This window comes from Elgaria multicarinata, chromosome 3 (assembly GCF_023053635.1).
Source record: "Elgaria multicarinata webbii isolate HBS135686 ecotype San Diego chromosome 3, rElgMul1.1.pri, whole genome shotgun sequence".
In the NCBI taxonomy this organism is placed as follows: Eukaryota; Metazoa; Chordata; class Lepidosauria; order Squamata; family Anguidae; genus Elgaria; species Elgaria multicarinata.
The window spans coordinates 150,877,016-150,895,291 of NC_086173.1; the positions used below are offsets into that span (position 1 = coordinate 150,877,016).

The 18,276-nt window shown below is 46.3% G+C and overlaps 1 protein-coding gene across 1 annotated transcript; it reads left to right on the forward strand.

The window, feature by feature from the left end:
* Nucleotides 1-286: 286 nt before the first annotated feature.
* LOC134395540 (vomeronasal type-2 receptor 26-like) lies at nt 287-11,911 on the forward strand. The gene is made up of 5 exons (XM_063121704.1): nt 287-568; nt 4,402-5,199; nt 6,647-6,874; nt 9,922-10,048; nt 11,001-11,911. The coding sequence occupies exons 1-5, from the start codon at nt 287-289 to the stop codon at nt 11,909-11,911; spliced, it is 2,346 nt and encodes a 781-aa protein (XP_062977774.1).
* The last annotated feature ends 6,365 nt before the right edge of the window (nt 11,912-18,276 follow it).

Consider the following 18,276-nt stretch of genomic DNA (forward strand, 5'->3'; position numbering starts at 1 on the left):
CAGACAAACGGATTCTGGGAAGTGTCGACAATCAGGCTCAAAACTCCTTGCGTTGGAGAGGGGAGGGGGAATTGAGCCCTTTTCCTCCCTGCCATGGTGTTGACAAACGTTGCTGCCCTAACCCTGAGATTTGCATTGGGAAGAAAATTCCCATTTGCATCAGTTGAATGGGAGTATGGTTCTAAGAGATTTCTACTTTACTAAGTGCTGCAGGAATTGCTTTCTGTTTTTATGGAATGAAGGATAAAAATCTGATGGCATCTGTTTTTGTTGCAGTGTAAAAAGTATGAGCCAGTGGCACATCCTTCCCTTCTTGTTTGCCATTCATGAGATCAACCAGAATCCGAGGCTCTTGCCCAATATCACCCTGGGCTACAGCATCTATGAGAACCATTTCAACCCAAGAATGACTTACGAGGCCTTGGTAGACCTGATGTCTCTTGGGCAGCAGCATGTTCCAAACTACAGATGTGGAGAACAGAATAAGCTCTTGGCGGTCCTTGAAGGGGCCAACTTTGAACTCTCCAAACAGATTTCAACCATGCTGGGAATCTATAAAATCCCACAGGTAGGAATGGGATGGGGTGGGGGATGCAGACTGTCTGCTGCCACTTTGCAATCTTTCCAGAAGAGTCCAGAAGGTGGCCCTGGGGTGGACATCACCAAGTAAGGCCAGAGAAAGGCAGCACTTCTCAAAAGAGCTGAATATAGTTTGAGAGAGGTTTAACTTTTCCTAGAAGAAACGGGTTCTTCTGTCAGCTCTGCATGGGGATTTTTGTGATTTTGGGGATGATAAAGCTTTTGATATTGAATTAAATCCAGACCATGGGCTTTGCTAGACCTACCAGGTGTTCCGTCGTTGAGGAGCGGTGAAAGCGGATTTTCCCATTCAGCCGTGACGCCTCATGCTCCACACCTGCCTTCGATTTGTGGCGGAAGTTTGCGCCGGTTGTGCTGCTGCCGCCACGAGCACGGTTGCGCAGCCACACTGGCCTGATTGCCGCGGCTTTTTTTTCGCTCGCCGCATGGTTTGCGCAAGTCCGAAAGACCGCAAACTTGCGCAGCCGTCAGCGATGCCGCCGCTGGCCGCGGCGGCGGCGGCGGCGGCGGCGGCAGTGGCAGTGCCAGCTGAAGTGTTGCTGGTGCTGTTGAGGGTCAACATTGATGCGCTCACTTCCTGATGGGGGTCGTGGCGGGTGTAATTTGACCCGACGTCAATCGTCTGCATGGTCACTCTGTGCCTACATCTCCCATCATGCCTCTGAGGTGTCGGCAGCGATGACCGCCTCTGTGCCCTGTGCCCCATCCCAAGGAGCCAACCCACATCTGGCCGTAGCCATGGCAGCAGCCCACAAACAGCTCTGCCCTCTGCCAGCCTGGTACCCACACTAACAGGCAGCGTACAGCACCGCCATTATGCGGCCACGGTAGCTGCCCACCGCGAGGAGTCACCAGCCACTTTTCCGTTCCTCCGTTCCTGCGCAAACTGTCACTGGGGGAGTAAAAAAAAAAAGCCGCTCCGCCGCGCTGCCCCAGCTGGCGGACTGCGCGCAAATGGCGGACGCGGCTTGACCGAAGCCGCTGACCACTCCCCCTTAGCACGCCTTTTCCTGCCCAGTGCGGACCGCAGTGACCTCACATCCTCCCACACGTACTCCGAATTACCGCGGGACGCCAGGAAAAGGCGCACTAGAACTCACTTTTTTAAAGTCGGGAGAAAGAGGCTTCACCGCAGGATAACGGCGGATCCTCGTGAACGTCATCTGGAAGCCTCGACGTGACTGCGGAAGGTAACGCGCACTAGAGCCTCGTCTAGTAACGCCCCAAGTGAATCACACTTAAGTCCCATTGTAACCGTGACTTAACTTTTCAACGGCAATGCAACCTCTAATGTACTAATGTACTAAGACTAATGTAAACCATCCTGGAAGCTGTAAAACGGAAGGGTGGGATATAAAAATTTCAAATATAAGTAGACTGCTTTTAACTGCTTTTAATGCTTTTAAATTATATATTGTTTTAACTTGCATCATGGTTTAATTTGTTTTTAACTGTGTATATTTATTGTTTTATACTGTATGTTTTTATCTGTACGCCGCTCTGAAATCTTAATGATATAGGGCAGGATATAAATGTTTTCAATAAATAAATAAAATAAATAGAAATAAACAAGGACTGAGTGCATGCATTATTACCAGAGATCTCTATTTTCAAATTGCAGTCAACTATTGTCTCAAATGACAGCAACCTGTTGGAGTGGGTTCTCCATTCTGCACATTAGATTCATCATGGCATATGCTTTTGTGGATCATAGAGGCCACTTTAAGTTAGCTTTGTCTACATAACGCAGTTATCCAATACAGTAGCTCAGATAGAAAAGGACGGATGGGATGGGTCTGCTGTGGGGAAGGAATACACAGTGGATTTTTTTAAATAGTTTTGAGAACTGTTGAGGCCCAGGACACACTCCATATACAGTTGTCAAAACTGTTATAAGGCACTTTAAAGCACTTTAAAGCAGTAGTGTAGATCTGGCCTGACTTACAAGGGGCGTTACTAGACGGGGCTCTAGCGCGCGTTACCTTCCGCAGTCACGTCGAGGCTTCCAGATGACGTTCACCAGGATCCGCCGTTATCCTGCGGTGAAGCCTCTTTCTCCCGACTTTAAAAAAGTGAGTTTTAGTGCGCCTTTCCTGCCGTCTCGCGGTAATTCGGAGTACGTGTGGGAGGATGTGAGGTTACTGCGGTCCGCACTGGGCAGGAAAAGGCGTGCTAAGGGGGAGTGGTCAGCGGCTTCGGTCAAGCCGCCTCTGCCATTTGCACCCAGTCCGCCAGCTGGGGCAGCGCGGCAGAGCGGCTTTTTTTTATTATTCCCCCAGTGACAGTTTGCGCAGGAACGGAGGAACGGAAAAGTGGCTGGTGACTCCTTGTGGTGGGCAGCTACCGTGGCCGCATAATGGCGGTGCTGTACGCTGCCTGTTAGTGTGGGTACCAGGCTGGCAGAGGGCAGAGCTGTTTGTGGGCTGCTGCCATGGCTACGGCCAGATGTGGGTTGGCTCCTTGGGATGGGGCACAGGGCACAGAGGCGGTCATCGCTGCCGACACCTCAGAGGCATGATGGGAGATGTAGGCACAGAGTGCCCATGCAGACGATTGACCTCGGGTCATATTACACCCGCCACGACCCCCATCAGGAAGTGAGCGCATCAATGCCCTCAACAGAACCAGCAGCACTTCAGCTGGCACTGGCACTGCCGCCGCCGGCTCCGGTGCCGCCGCTTGGGCCAGCGGCGGCATCGCTGACGGCTGCGCAAGTTTGCAGTCTTTCGGAGTTACACAAACCGTGCAGCGAGCGAAAAAAAAGCCACGGCAATCAGGCCGGTGTGGCTGCGCAACCGTGCTCGCGGCGGCAGCAGCACAACCGGCGCAAACTTCCGCCACAAATCGAAGGCAGGTGTGGATGATGAGGCGTCACGGCTGAACGGGAAAATCCACTTTCACCGCTCCTCAACGACGGAACACCCGGTAGGTCTAGCAAAGCCCAAGGTGAGAGAAATAAACCTTCAAAGTATTTTTAAATGCAGGAAGGTTTATTATTTTACAGTATCTAAGTGGTAATTGATATTTTACTGGTATTTACTGATATTTTAGATTAACAAACAACTGAGGGCCTTGCTAGACCTACCTGATAATCTGTGTGGGAGGAGAGGTCAGGCTGCGCTAGAAATAGCGCGGCCTGTAGGCCCCATCCACATGTGAGACGTGACGGGGCTGAGGGAAGCCCCGTCGCATCTGCCATTTTTTTTGCCTTAAAGTGCTATGTGCGCAGGAGTGCACCAACGGAATAGTGTTTTTTTTTTTTAAAAAAAAAAAGGGTTCCCCACTCCCCCTGTCCCTGATTTCCCTCCCCACAATGCCTGATGCCCCCCCTGCCCGCTTGCTCGCCCGTCCTTCCCCCGCTCACCATGCCCGTCCCCCGCTCGCCATGCCTGTCCCCGCTTGCCATGCCCATCCCTGTCCGCCATGCCCATCCCCGTCCGCCATGCCCATCCCCGTTCTTCTTCCCCTCTGTCTGCCATGCCCTGTCCCCATCTGCCATGCTCGTCCCTGTTCTTCCCCCATCCACAATGCCCTGTCCCCGTCCGCCGTGCCCGTCCCCATTCTTCTTCCCCCCGTCCGCCATGCCCTGTCCCCATCTGCCATGCTCATTCCTGTTCTTTCCCCCATCCTCCATGCCCTGTCCCCGTCCGCCATGCCCGTCCCCATTTTTCTTCCCCCGACCAAAATGCCCAGTCCACGTCCACCATGCCCGTCCCCATTCTTCTTCCACCCCATCCGCCATGCACTGTCTGTGTCTGTCATGCCCATCCCCGTTATCTTATCTCTTTCACTTTTTAATAGGTCAGTTATGGTTTTGTTAGTCAAATCCCTAAGGACAAACATCAGTTTCCTTTTATCTACCGGATGGTCCCAAAATCAGAACCGAATTACCGGGGGATTGTTAAACTGCTCCGCCATTTCAGATGGACGTGGATTGGTCTCGTTGCTCCAGAGAATGACAGCGGAGAAAGATTCATGAGCACCTTCATACCGGTGGTCATAAAGAATGGTATTTGCGTTGCCTATTCCAAAAGTATCCCAGCGACACTGAAATGGGAAAGACATTTCGACCTGATATTATATTTGCTGGACACTCAAGTTAATGTAGTTGTTGGTCAAGTGGACACCAATGCCATGTTCGTTCTAGCAGCAGCCATGCAAATGATTGAAAAGATCAAAAATTCAACTGTAGGAAAAGTATGTATTACAACAACTTTGCAGGACCTCAGCGTGAGAATGTTTTACAGGATGATTGATCTCCAGCACACCCATGTTTCTTTGTCCTTCTTAATCAAGACACACAAAAGGACACGACATGATAATTTTGATGCACTTCTCTTGGCTATCGAGCAGTTTGGGACGAAAGCATTTCATTGTTTCTATTCAAGAGACATGTTGTCTGTGAAAGTCTGGGAAAGATGCAGAGAAAAAGAGAATTGGGACAACCTGCCCCAGGATGTGATTGAAAGTATCCTCTCTCAAGACACCTACAGTATTTACAATTCCATCCAGGCTGTGGCCTGGACCTTACATGCTGCGTACTCATCCCATTTGAACCGCATGGGGATGGTGGGTGGAGACCGGCTGGGTCTTCAAAGGGTACAGTATTCCTTCTCCTTCACAGAGAGTTCCTGTGTAAATCACCATTCATTATAGGGCTGTGCAGAGACTTCCTGATTTCTTCAGAGGCTGCGTTGGAGGTTCCAAATCAACCCCGATCTGCCTCGAGCAGCTTATGTCCCAGTGCGACTCACTTTGGTTCCTGAGCTGAAGTGAGATCCGAACATCTGAAGCGGGTCAGATGTTGTGTGTTCCCAGGTATAAGGCCAACCAGGAATCCACTGGATTCCATGTTTGCCTTCCTCCTCACTCATTCTCCTGCTCCTCATTCCCCCCTCTATGCTTGCCTCCTGATCTGAGAGAATCTTTGCTTCTCGCCTCCCATGGACTTATCTGACCCATCTGGAAGCCGCCTGTCTTCAATGAGAGCTGCCATTTTTAAGGAAGATGGCAGGTCGTCCATTTCCTAGATCTAATTTCAAACTACAGCAGTTGGAAAGGGCAATTTTAAGAAGCTCCTCAGGCCACTGCAGCCCTATCCAAATATAGACTGAGGAGGGCCCAATTGGCCTGCATAGGTACAGGATCCAAATTTGGATGCGAGGCAGTGCACAGACCTAATTAATGGCTCCATTCTAGGCAGAGGCATCAGGAGGGGCAGATGTGGCAGAGTTGCGGGGGTCTGTGAGGTGCCCAAATGAGCAATCCAGGTTTGAGTTGCCCAGCAGAATGGGGCAAGGCAGCTGGGACAGTATGAGGATGCTCTCGGTCCTCCCCTCAACAACCTGATTACCTCAGCTAGCTGGTGTGGTCTGAGATGTGTTCGTATTGCAGTCTCCTAAATGGATTGGGTTGGGTCACTTCAACATTTTGAACAGGTTGCCCTGTTGGGAGTGGCCCAGGACGTCATGGCCTTGGTGGACTGTCCCAAATGATATCAGGCTTACTTACATAGCAGGAGGACACACCCTGGTTCTCCTTCTTTTGTCCTGGATGGGATGATGATAATCTGGGGATGGAGGTACGGAATGCAGTTGGTCAGTCATTAATAAATCTCTGCCTTGATGGGTTTATTAACTTACCCCACTTTTCCTAATAATAGGACCAGCCCCTGGTGTCAGAACTCTCCCTAGGATGCCAAACAAGGCTTATAGAACATTTATCTCCCCAAAATGGCAAAACAGAAAAAGGAAATTTAGAAAGGTATCTCAGGTGCATTGTAAACATAAATAATGAAAACAAAATTCATAGTGACTATGAGCTTGGAAGAAGTGGTTGTGATGAGATCTCCTAATGAGTCAGGCTGAGATGTAGAATGGGATTTCCTGTTTCCTAAATGCACTTGCTTTTCTGTGACAGGGTTGGGTAGCATGTGTTCCTTGAGATGTTGTCGGACTGTAACTCCCATCATCCCTCACCCTTGGTTATCCTGGCTAGAGCTGATGGGACTTGCAGTATAACAACTTCTTCCCCACTTCTATTCTAGCTTCACCCTTTCCTGAGAAACTTTCAGCTTTATAATACTTCCATGGACGGAGCTTATTTGGATGAAAATGGAGATCTGGCAGCCAACTTTGATATCATGAACTGGGTGATGTTTCCCAACAAGTCCACTGCTGGAGTGAATGTTGGCAGTATAGAGAAACTGTCCTCCTCTGAGATAAAGTTCACCATTGATCAGAATGCCATTACGTGGCCCAGGACATTTAACCAGGTAGGGGAAACCACTCGTTTCCTTATTCCCTTTCCTATCTAGCCATCACTGAGAGCTCCATCAGATGAGCATTTTATTGAACATTCGTTACTGGGCACTCACAGGTTTTCGCGAGTCCCCTCTCGCGATGTTTGCCTCCCGCCCCTTCTAGCCTTCATGCCGCAAAACAACAACCACAACAACAACAACAACAACAACAACATAGCTATAAGGGCTCATATGCCAGGGGTGGGCGGGGCTGAAGTCAAAGGAAGTGGGGACAAGACACAAAACATACCAGCATAGTGTAGACTAAAGCTCTTCCTGCCTTTAATTAATCCTCAGGAGAAGGGGGAGAAACGCACAAAGGCTAGGACACCATTTAATGGGCAACTGAGGTTGGCCAGTGGAAGACTGGACCCTCAGGAGGGCTGGATTTCGCCTCTAGGCCTGAGGTTCCCCACCCGTATCATAGGCCGTTTCTACACCAGCCAGAAAATGCAGGCTGGTCACAGCCAAGTCCCTGTGCATCCAAATGACACACAGGGACGACCGGGAGGAAGGAGGGCCGGGAATGGGTTTTCCCAAGCATAATTACTCCCTGGGAAAATCCAATTCTACCCACGGTCCCTGGATCATCCCAAGACCGCGGGAGGTGTGGCTGCCTGTCCCAGCTTTTTCCCTCCTCCCTGAGTGTAGTGGGCATCAGTAGAGGGAAGGAACTGGACTGGGAGGAATTAGAGGGGGGGGGAGCAGGGTCAGGATATTGTTAGATCCTCCCCCCTCCTTCCCTCTACACTGGGGTGGTGTAGAAATGGCTATTGGGTGATTTTAAAGAACCCTCAGAGTCCTGCTGTGGTGATAACTAATCGAGCCCATGATAAAATTGCTCACATCCCCCTGAGCTTGGGCAGAGGGTTTGGCTCAGAGAATGTGTTCAAAGCACCATCAAACTAGGGTGGTGTTAGAGGGAGCTCTAGAGGGGGTGGTGAAGAGTGAGGGAGCAGTTTGGCTGCGTTATTTATTTATTACATTTATATACCGCCCCACAACCGAAGCTCTCTGGGCAGTTCACAAAGGTTAAAACAGTAAACATTAAAAAGTATACAAAATTTTAAAACCACCAGAAACATAAAAACAACAGTATAAAAACCACTGTTCTGGGGTCCATTAGAAAACAAACTTAGCGTTGTTAAATTCTGTTAAATGCCTGGGAGAAGAGAAAAGTCTTGACCTGGCACCTGAAAGATAACATTGTTGGAGCCAGGCGAGCCTCATCGGGGAGATCATTCCCCAGTTGGGGGGCCACCACTGAAAAGGCCCTCTCCCTTGTTGCCATCCTCTGAGCTTCCCTCGGAGTAGGCACTCAGAGGAGGACTTTAGATGTTGAGCGCAGTGTACGGGTAGGTTCATGTCGGGAGAGGCGTTCCTTCAGGTATTGCGGTCCCAAGCCATGTAAGGCTTTATAGGTTAAAACCAGCACCTTGAGTTGGGCTCGAAAACGTATAGGCAGCCAATGCAAGCGGGCCAGAATTGGTCTTATATGCTCGAACCTTCCTGCTCCAGCTATCAATCATGTTATACACATCTGTGTTGCCTTTTTAGGAAGGAAGTGTGATGTGTTTGTTTGTGTGTGTGTTAGATTGTTTTTGCGTAGTGCACTGCAGTGTTTTACCTGAATATGTGTTTCTCTGCCTATATTTTGTTTGGATGTGTAGTTTTGGTTTTACCTTGGTTTCTTGGGGGCTGTCTGGCTCTGGGATTTGGCTGGGAGTCTTGCCTGTGTGCGTGGCAGGCTGGCTGTGTTTCCTGAGCACTACCAGCTTGACATCTGGGGAAGTGGGTATTTTGTTGCACTTTGTGGACACAAATATGTGATTCAGCATCTTGGGTTCAGATCCTGTCCCTGCCTTGGCCTCAGTTTCTTGATACAGTTATTTATCTGTGAACCTCAATAGTTTCCCTTCTGTGAAATTGACGTTCATGCAGAAACCAGTCAGTTTAAAAGAAGCGGTTTCATGATTGGAGCTCAAATCTCATTTCTGTCTTGAATGTATGGTTTTGGACAAGTTACCTTTCTTTGAGATTATGCATAGGCTGACCATATATGGGAGATCAAAAAAGAGGACACTCAATGTGGGACAGTTGGGGAAGCCGCTTTCTAGGGCCCTGAAAAGCACGCCATTCCCCCTGCCACCTTAAAGGCCCCGACAGGAGAGGAGGAGGGAAAAGCATGTCATTCCTGTTCCAATTGCATCCTTTTCTATAATATCTGGGAATGACACGCTTTCCCTTTTAAGGCCCCGATTGGAGCAGTGGGGAGGGGAATGACACACCTCCAGAAAGCGCATCCTTCCCTCTGCCATGCTAATGGCAGCCTTAAAGGGGAAAGCATGACATTCCAGGACATTACATAAAATTACAGAAAATCCCCCTAACTCCCAGGACAGAACAAAAAGCTGGAAAAATCCAGGGAAACCCTGACAGTAGGTCACGCTAATTATGCCCCTTGCCAGTTGAACTAGTGGTCTTCCCATGGGAAGGGTCGGGGGAGGTCATGTGTTCTGGTTTGGGTGCAATGTTTAAAGCCACCTCCTCAAAAATATAATTTCAATATACTCTGAAAGACAGAATGAAAGTTAGAATGAAAGGTAGAATGAAGGACAGAAAGAACAGTATTGGTGTAAGCCGCCTTGCAAGGGCTTCCACGATGAAAGATGACCAAGAAATGTTTTAAATGAATAAAACAAATAAATAAATGGTTTCATGTATATACCATTTGCCCCTATGGTAAACAGCTTCCTGTAATATGCCCTCTTTTGTAACTTGTCACACTAGGTAAGGATCCTGCAGCTTTAACTGTTGTGATGAAGAGGGTGTTTCACCAGGTGCTACATGCATACAAATGACACCAGCTGAAATTCCCTTTTCAATACAACTGTTAAAGACACAGGAGCCCTGTCCTGCCTTCCATAGCATCACCTCCATGATATAACTCATTTCCAGCAGTTAATAAAGCCCCCTTTCCGCAACGTTATGCTTGACGCACCTTCTCTTTATATGGTTAGACAGTCCCTTTTTCTAGATGTACTAGAAGTTGCCTGCCTGGACACGCCAAGACGATTAGGGAAGGAGAGCCCATCTGCTGCTACGATTGTGTCCCATGTCCTGAAGGAACCATCTCCTCCCAGGAAGGTAAGTGACTCCAGAGCGAGGAGCTGCCCTTGAGAAAGAGAGCAAACACCCACTCGCAGGTGGCTAGAGAGGGTTTTGTTTTTGTTTTAAACTGAACTTGATTTCTTTGTTGCTTTGTGTATAGCTAATTATTTAGCTATACACAAAGGGAATTTCACAGGTGCTGCATGCATACAAATGACACTTGATGAAATTTCCCTTTTTTTATATACAACTTTTAAAGATGCAGGAGCCTTGCCCTCCTTTTCATAGGGTCACCCTAGATTTAGTGGAATGGGGAGCAACCCCAAACAAGCAGAAACATTAGTTTCTGGAATGGACCAGGCTGGCAAAGCTCACATAAGGTTGCTCTGGAGAGCTGCCCTGTTGTAGATATGAGCCTTTTGCTCATTTCAGTTCTACAAGGGGTGGGCAGCACTTACAGAACGAAATCAGTGGGGCTTGCAGCTTGCAAAATGGAAGCAGTGGTGGAGCCAGCTCACAGATAGGCAATATCGAATGCTGCCCCGCATATCTTAATAAGCAAGGGATCCAGTCCTGCTTACTTCTGAGGCTTGTCCTGCAGAGACCTGCCCTGCTTACATGTGAGTAGACATGCAATTTTTTGATGTGCTGACGTATGAGTAGACATGTCGCTCTAGTTTACTTCTGAGTCGAGATGCAGACAGCTTGGTAAGGGTGATGTTATTCGAGAACTGCTTACTTCTGATTAATCTTAATCAGTAATGATGACATTTTTGGCAAGCACATAGATGGAATGCAATTTCAATGGCTATTTATCAGCTTCCATGAGATAAGTGCTTTTCCCAGTTTCAGAGACAGGGTGGGGCCTGCAGAAACCACAGTGGGTCAGAGGAGCACTATACACCTTTTAGGGAATGCAATAAACCACAGACTATGATTGGTGGAAAACAATTTACATAAATGCTGCTGCGGTTCTTGTTCTTTTCAGATGCAGACCATTGCACCAAGTGTCCGGATGACCAGCATCCAAACAAGGCCCGAGATCAATGTGTTCTGAAGCTTATGAGTTTCCTCTCCTATGAAGAAATTCTGGGAATCATCCTAGCTTTATTTGCCCTAATCTTGTCCCTAACCACTGGCCTACTTTTAGGAATCTTCATGAAATATCGAGAAACTCCAGTGGTCAAAGCCAACAACCGAGATCTCACCTACCTACTCCTCGTCTCCCTCCTGCTTTCCTTCTTGTCCTCCTTCTTATTCATAGGACGGCCCCAGAAGGTGACCTGCCTTCTCCAACAAACCACCTTCAGCATCATCTTCTCAGTTGCCGTCTCTTCCTTGTTGGCAAAAACTGTCATGGTGGTGGTGGCATTTATGGCCACAAAGCCAGGGAACAGGATGAGGAAATGGCTGGGGAAGAGTTTGGCCAACTCCATTGTAATTTCTTGTTCCAGTGTCCAAGTGGGCATCTGCATGATCTGGCTGGGAATCTTTCCCCCATTCCCAGACTCTGACATGCATTCCCAGCCTGGTCAGATCATCCTGCAATGTAACGAAGGGTCTGCAGTCATGTTTTATACTGCCCTTGGCTACATGGGCTTCCTGGCTGCCATCTGTTTCATGGTGGACTTCCTAGCCAGGAAGCTGCCTGGGGCATTCAACGAAGCCAAGCTGATCACCTTCAGCATGTTGGTTTTTTCCAGTGTTTGGGTGTCCTTTGTGCCGGCCTACCTGAGCACCAAAGGGAAATACATGGTAGCTGTGCAGGTCTTCTCTATCTTGGCTTCCAGTTTGGGTTTATTGGTTTGCATCTTCATCCCCAAAAGCTACATTATCATATTAAGGCGAGATCTAAATAGCAAAGAGCATTTAATGATGAAATCTAAAGATGGCATCTGATCTTTAAGAACATTTTTTTTCTCCCTGCAGGAAAATTAACAAGGGTCCGTTAGAAAGGGACACTAGCAACGTTATAAGACTAGTGTAGAAGAGCCCCAAGGGTTTAATCATGATGAATGAATAAGGAACCCAGAAAGGCCTCAGGTAGGGATGTTTGCACAAGTAAAACTTGTATTTGTCTAAGGGCTCATCCACTCCAAGCATATATTCCACTATGAAAGTGGTATGAAATCGGAGCGGAGCACATGCCTACTATGAATATATAAAAGGCAGGAGCCACACTAGTGCTTTATAGTGGTACTGAAGTGCACTGACAACTGTTGGGACCCATGACACATACCATATACTGCTTTCATACCACTTTCGTAGCATTACATCCTGCTTGATGTAGATGTGTCAATGGGCCCCAACAGTTGTCAGTGCACTTCAGTACCACTATAAAGCAGTAGTGTAGATCCTGCAGTGCACATCAATATCACTATAAAGCAGTAGTGTGTCTCCTGCCTTTTATATACCGCTTTCATAGTGGAATGTCCTGCTTGGTGTAGATGAGCCCAAAGTGATCCAAATTTCACCTTGAAGCTTGTTCCATCTCATGTTCATAACAGCTTTGTGATCTCTGTTTTTTTTTCCACATTTTTCATGCATATTTTCCCAAGGGTATACAATAATTGTGCAGATCTTTGAAATGTATGGATTCTTCTCCCGCTGCTGAAAGCCTGGGTGCAATTCATTTTTCATGCACATTTCTTCAAAGGTACGCATGCTGTTGACCACATTTCCTTTGGGTCCGTACATCACATGCAAGCTCGGATTTCGATTGCAGATTGTGTTTTTGTGCATGTTTGGGTTGGAAGGTGTGAACTGGGGAAATCCTAATAAAAATGAACTAAAGCTAAATTTCAAATACAGCTCTAGCCTGAAGCCATTCTCTTTACAAATGGTCATTTCTCACTTTGTTGTGGGCTCAGAATCCGAAATAGTATTAAAGAAGATTCAGTTCAGATCTCAATTTGGTAACTCAGAAAGCAGGTTGTTTTGTCTCAGATCCAAACCCATTTACTATTACGGGAATATAAACAAACAGTTATAATGTTTTTACTTTCTGACATGAATGAATGAATTATTCCAGCATAGTAGGCCCTCCTGAGGAGATGAAATATGAAAAATATGAGAAAAACAGGTTTATAGGAATTGTAGAGGAAGAGTATCAGTAGAGGGAATGGGTTGGTGGTACAAAGGGAAATCTCTTATTGCTTCAGTGGTTTTGGGGGGCATTTGTACAGAAATAGTATACGGGAACACTGGGGGAAAGTGACCACGTCATACTTGAATTCTTGATTATGAAGGACACAAAAGTTGAGTGTAGCCATAAACATACTCTGGATTTTAGGAAAGCTGATTTTTAATAAACTCAGAACTATGATAAGTAAGGTCCCATGGCAAGTGAGCCTAATGAGAAAAGGAGTGCAGGATGGGTGGGAGTATTTAAAAAAGGAAATTTTAAAGGCACAGTTACAAACAATTCCAACAAGGAGAAAAGATAGAAGACAACAGAGGAAACCAATGTGGCTCCACAAAAAGCTTAGAGATGACCTGAAAACAAAAAAAAGGATACATATAGGAAGTGGAAGGAAGGCCAGGATACAAAAGAAGAGTACAGACAAGTGGCACAGAAGTACCGAAATGGCAACAGGAAGGCTAAAGCTCAGAATGAGCTGAGATTAGCGAGAGACGCTAAAAGCAATAAAAAGGCTTTCTAAGATATGTGAGTAGTAAAAGACAGAGGAAAGAAATGGTGGTTCAACTGCTTAATGAGGATGCCAAATTGATAACAGATGACAAAGAAAAGGCTGAAGTGCTCAATTCCTACTTTGCCTCGGTCTTCTCCCAAAAGTGGGTCTATGACACACCCCCTGGAAAAAGTGAAACAAGTTGAGGGGGCAGGATTGCAGTTTGAGATTGATGAACAAATGGTCAAAGAACACCTAATTTCTTTGAATGAGTTCAAATCTCCAGGGCCCGATGAACTGCATCCTAGAGTAATGAAAGAGCTAGTGGAAGAACTCTCAGAACCTTTGTCTATTATCTTTGCAAAATCATAGAAGACAGGTGAGGTGCCGGACGACTGGAAGAGGGCTAACGTCCCTACCTTCAAAAAGGGCAAAAAGGTTTAACCTGGGAACTACAGACCAGTCAGTCTGACATCCATCCCTGGGAAAATTCTGGAGCAGATTATAAAGAAGTCAATCTGTAAACACCTTGAAATCAATGCAGTGAGGTTTTATCTTTCCAATATTGTAGAATCAGTCTTTTGGCAGCACAAACAATCAAATTACGTTCACCATGTGTTATTTTCCAAGAGGCCGGTAAGTAATTTAAGGTGACATGTACATCTGAAAATATTAAAGAGCTTTCTAATACAGAATTGATGTGTCTGATAATTTCCTCCCAAAAGGAGGTGACTATTGGACATTTCCAGAACATATGAACAAAAGAAGCGTTAGTTGTATGACTCCTCCAACAATTAGTCAATTTGGAGAAACCTTTATTAAACAGGTGCTGTGGTGTCCAATAGAGCTGAAACAATAATTTTTGCGGAATAAAATGTAACCGGAGATCCATTGACATATCAGATACTGATGCCAAAACAGTGGTCCGTTATTCGATAAAATAGGACAGACTAATAGTAACAACAACAATCATCACTGGAAGGCGTGGGAGACGTGCAGCAGGTCGCCAATATCGCTAAAAGACCCACAAACTTCTGTGAGTGGCCGGTCACGAGGGTGCCTTATTTCGCTCAGGTGAAGAAGCCCTATGTTTGTCTGGGATATATTAATTCCTGGAGTTCATATAGTGCAGTGGCTCCCAAGCTTTTTCAGGTAACCGCCCCCTAGGTTCCACAAACTCATGCCCAGTGCCCCTTACCCTACACTATAAAAATCCTTACTCAGAATAGCCATTTTCAACGACCCACTAAGAAAGATAATAACAATAAAATTCAAAACAGTAACAATTAATTGAATATTTCTTCAAAATCCAATTACATTTTTTTAGTTTATTCAATTAAACATAATTCATGAACTTGATCCATTGATATCATATTTTCAAAGTCTGATAGTCATTTAGCAAGAATATTAGATATCACATTTAGTAACTAAGGTAGAGTACCTCACTATTCTTTAAATCCTTAATGTGATGGATGGGCCTGATGAAGTGATACCACTTTCCCAATGTCTGGTTTAAAGTCACTTAACATGAGTCTTAAATCACCACGTTTAGTAATCTGGAGTCAATTTCTTTGCTTGGAGAGAAGTAGGCAGACCACACTAAAATTACATTCCACCAAATATGATGTTGGAAATGCAACCAGGAGTTTCTGAACCACTCTCCATAGTGCAAGATAGCGATCAGAAATTTCCTTCTGTAACCAAAACTCCTGGTACGATTTCTTAAACTTTGGCTTCAGCTCAATATCATTTTGAAGCTCAATTGGCCCCTTTAAATGGGAAGCACCCGCCGCAGGCTTGCCGAGGGAGGGAGTGAAAAGAGAGCAAACGCCTCTGTTTTGCAGCCGGCGTGGCGTGGCACACCAAGCAGGGTATGTCTCTTGATTAGTGTTTTGTTGACCTTCTGGAGAGGCGCTTGTCGGAAAAAACAACCTTGAATGCCCCCCTGCTGCCCCCTTGCCTCTAAATGCCAGCCTATGCAATCCCACCACTTTGGGAATGACTGATATAGTGCATTTTGCCATCCAACCAAGTTCCTAAGGTATTCTGTACAGGGACATGTGCATAGTTGGCTAGATATAGGAGGAGGGCTTTCTCTGCTGTGGCACCCCGGCTGTAGAACGAGCTCCCCAGAGAGGTTCGCTTGGTGCCTACACTGTACTCCTTCCATCACCAGATGAAGAACTTTTTATTTTCTCAGTCTTTTAACACCTAATTTAACTTAAATTTAAACTTCGCTGTTTTAATTCCATATTTTAACTTATATCAATTTTTGCTGTGTGATTTTATCTTGTTTGTGCTTTTTATATGGTATTTTGTATTTGTGTTTTTAGATTTTTGGTTGTTTTTATGCTCCTCATGATTTTAATTTTTGCGAACCACCCAGAGAGCTTCGGCTATTGGGCAGTAAAATGTAATTAGATAGATAGATAGACAGATAGATAGATGAGATTCTTATGTTTTTAATAACAATGCCCCTGTTCCTAAAATCATAGAATAGTAGAGTTGGAAGGGGCCTATAAGATTATCGAGTCCAACCCCCTGCTCAGTGCAGGAATCCCCCCTAAAGCATCCCTGACAGATGGTTGTCCAGCTGCCTCTTGAAGGCCTCTAGTGTGGGAGAGCTCACAACCTCCCTAGGTCGCTGGTTCCGTTGTCGTACTGCTCTAACAGTCAGGAAGTTTTTCCTGATGTTCAGCTGGAATCTGGCTTCCTGTAACTTGAGCCCTTTATTTCGTGTCCTATAATTTTGAAGAAACCTGTGTATGTGTGGGTCATTGGGTCCCTTCTGCCAAGGAGTGCTATAATCAAGTTGAAAGACACCTTAGACAAGTGTACATTGGAACATCGGTACACATGTCTGGAGAGGACTTTGGGAACTGTACAGTTTTTAATGTCATATTGTAACCTTTAATACCTCAAGATTTTTGTCTGCGCTAAAGGTCAGTTGAACTGTGCTGAACTGCCCCCTCACTGACCATGCACTAGCGCTTCACTAGAGAGTCACGCTAACATGTTTTCTCCAGCTGCACACCTGCGCATGGATCCACGCAGGGAATCAATGCCATTACAGGAGTGATCCTTGCTCCCTTATAATTATTAAAATCATGGTGATTTACTTGAGTTCTCACCAAAGCTCAAAGGATTCCCCTCAAGATGACTTTTGAAAGTGATGCAAGAAATCCCAAACCAAGAGCAATGCTTGGTCATTCCTCATATACAAAGCCAGAAAAGCTGGGGCATAAATACCTGCTGTGCCCCTGAGAGCCTGGGGTGAGATTTAGGGAAGGCAGGGACTGTGCCTTTCACTCCCCTCCTTCAGATCTAAGACCGTGGCTGGGCTCCATCTTTTTTTTTTAGCAAAGTCTCTGCCACTGTGCTTTTGTGAAAGGGGTTGGCTTCCAATTAGCTGTGTGTGTGTGTGTGTGTGTGTGTGTGTGTGTGTGTGTGTGTAGGAGAGGAAGGGAGAGAGAGAGAGAGAGAGAGAGAGAGAGAGAGAGAGAGAGAGAGAGAGATATTCTCAAGCATGATATGGTGGCTGCTGCTAATTTTTATGCTGCTTCTGCCCTGCCCCACCTGTGGAACAAGAAAAACCAAATGCCCACTGAATGTGAGAAGTGACCGGAAAGATCCATTTAATTATTACAGGCTAGGAGACTACCTGATTAGTGGAATTATATCTACCACAAATACAGTATTTAATCCATATGTTTTCTTCAAGCCTCCTTCTAACAGTTTTGCCTCGTAAGTGATCAGGTGCTCAACTGACTGAATTCATACTTTCCAGGTGTCGCTTTTTTTTCCTCTTTAAGCAGGGACAGAGAATCTCTCTTTTGTGGAAGCTGCTCCTCATAAATCATGTGAATCATGATTCTGTTTTGTCAAATTTTGCTTCAGGGGGTGGGTGGGAAAATGCTTGGGGCAGATGCAGAAATGCTGAGACACTGTTTAGTCAGTGCACAACCTGCCATATCAAGCTTTCCAACTTGTGTGGTTTATTTTTGAGGTCTTCAGTCGTTGGGCAGCTGTTAGCCGTGGTGCAGTTTAGGGATGTCAGAAGAATCCATTTGCGGGGGAGTTCGACAAGCTTTCCTCAGCTCTTGCCCTTGGACTCGGTTCTGTCTTCCACTAGCAACAGGTCCCCTAGAATCATAGAATAGTACAGTTGGAAGGGGCCTACAAGGCCATCGAGTCCAACCCCCTGCTCATTGCAGGAATCCACATTAAAGCCTGATGGCTATATATTGTGCCCAGTTTCAGAGGCTATATGGCTATGTATCCTGGTGGTTGGGGGACATGACCAGGAGGATGCTACTGCACACATGTCTTGCACATGTAGGTTTTCCCCAGGCAGCTGGTCAGCCACTGTGTGAACAGAATGCTAGATGAACCCTTGGTCTGATCCAACAGGGTTCTTCCTATGTTATATTAACCATGGCCTCATCTACACCAAGCGGGATAATGCAGTATGAAAGTGGTATATAAAAGGCAGGAGCCACACTACTGCTTTATAGCAGTATTGAAGTGCACTGACAACTGTTGGGGCCCACTGACACGTACCATATACCACTTTCATTGTGCTATATCCTGCTTGGCGTGGCTCCTGCCTTTTATATACCGCTTTCATACTGC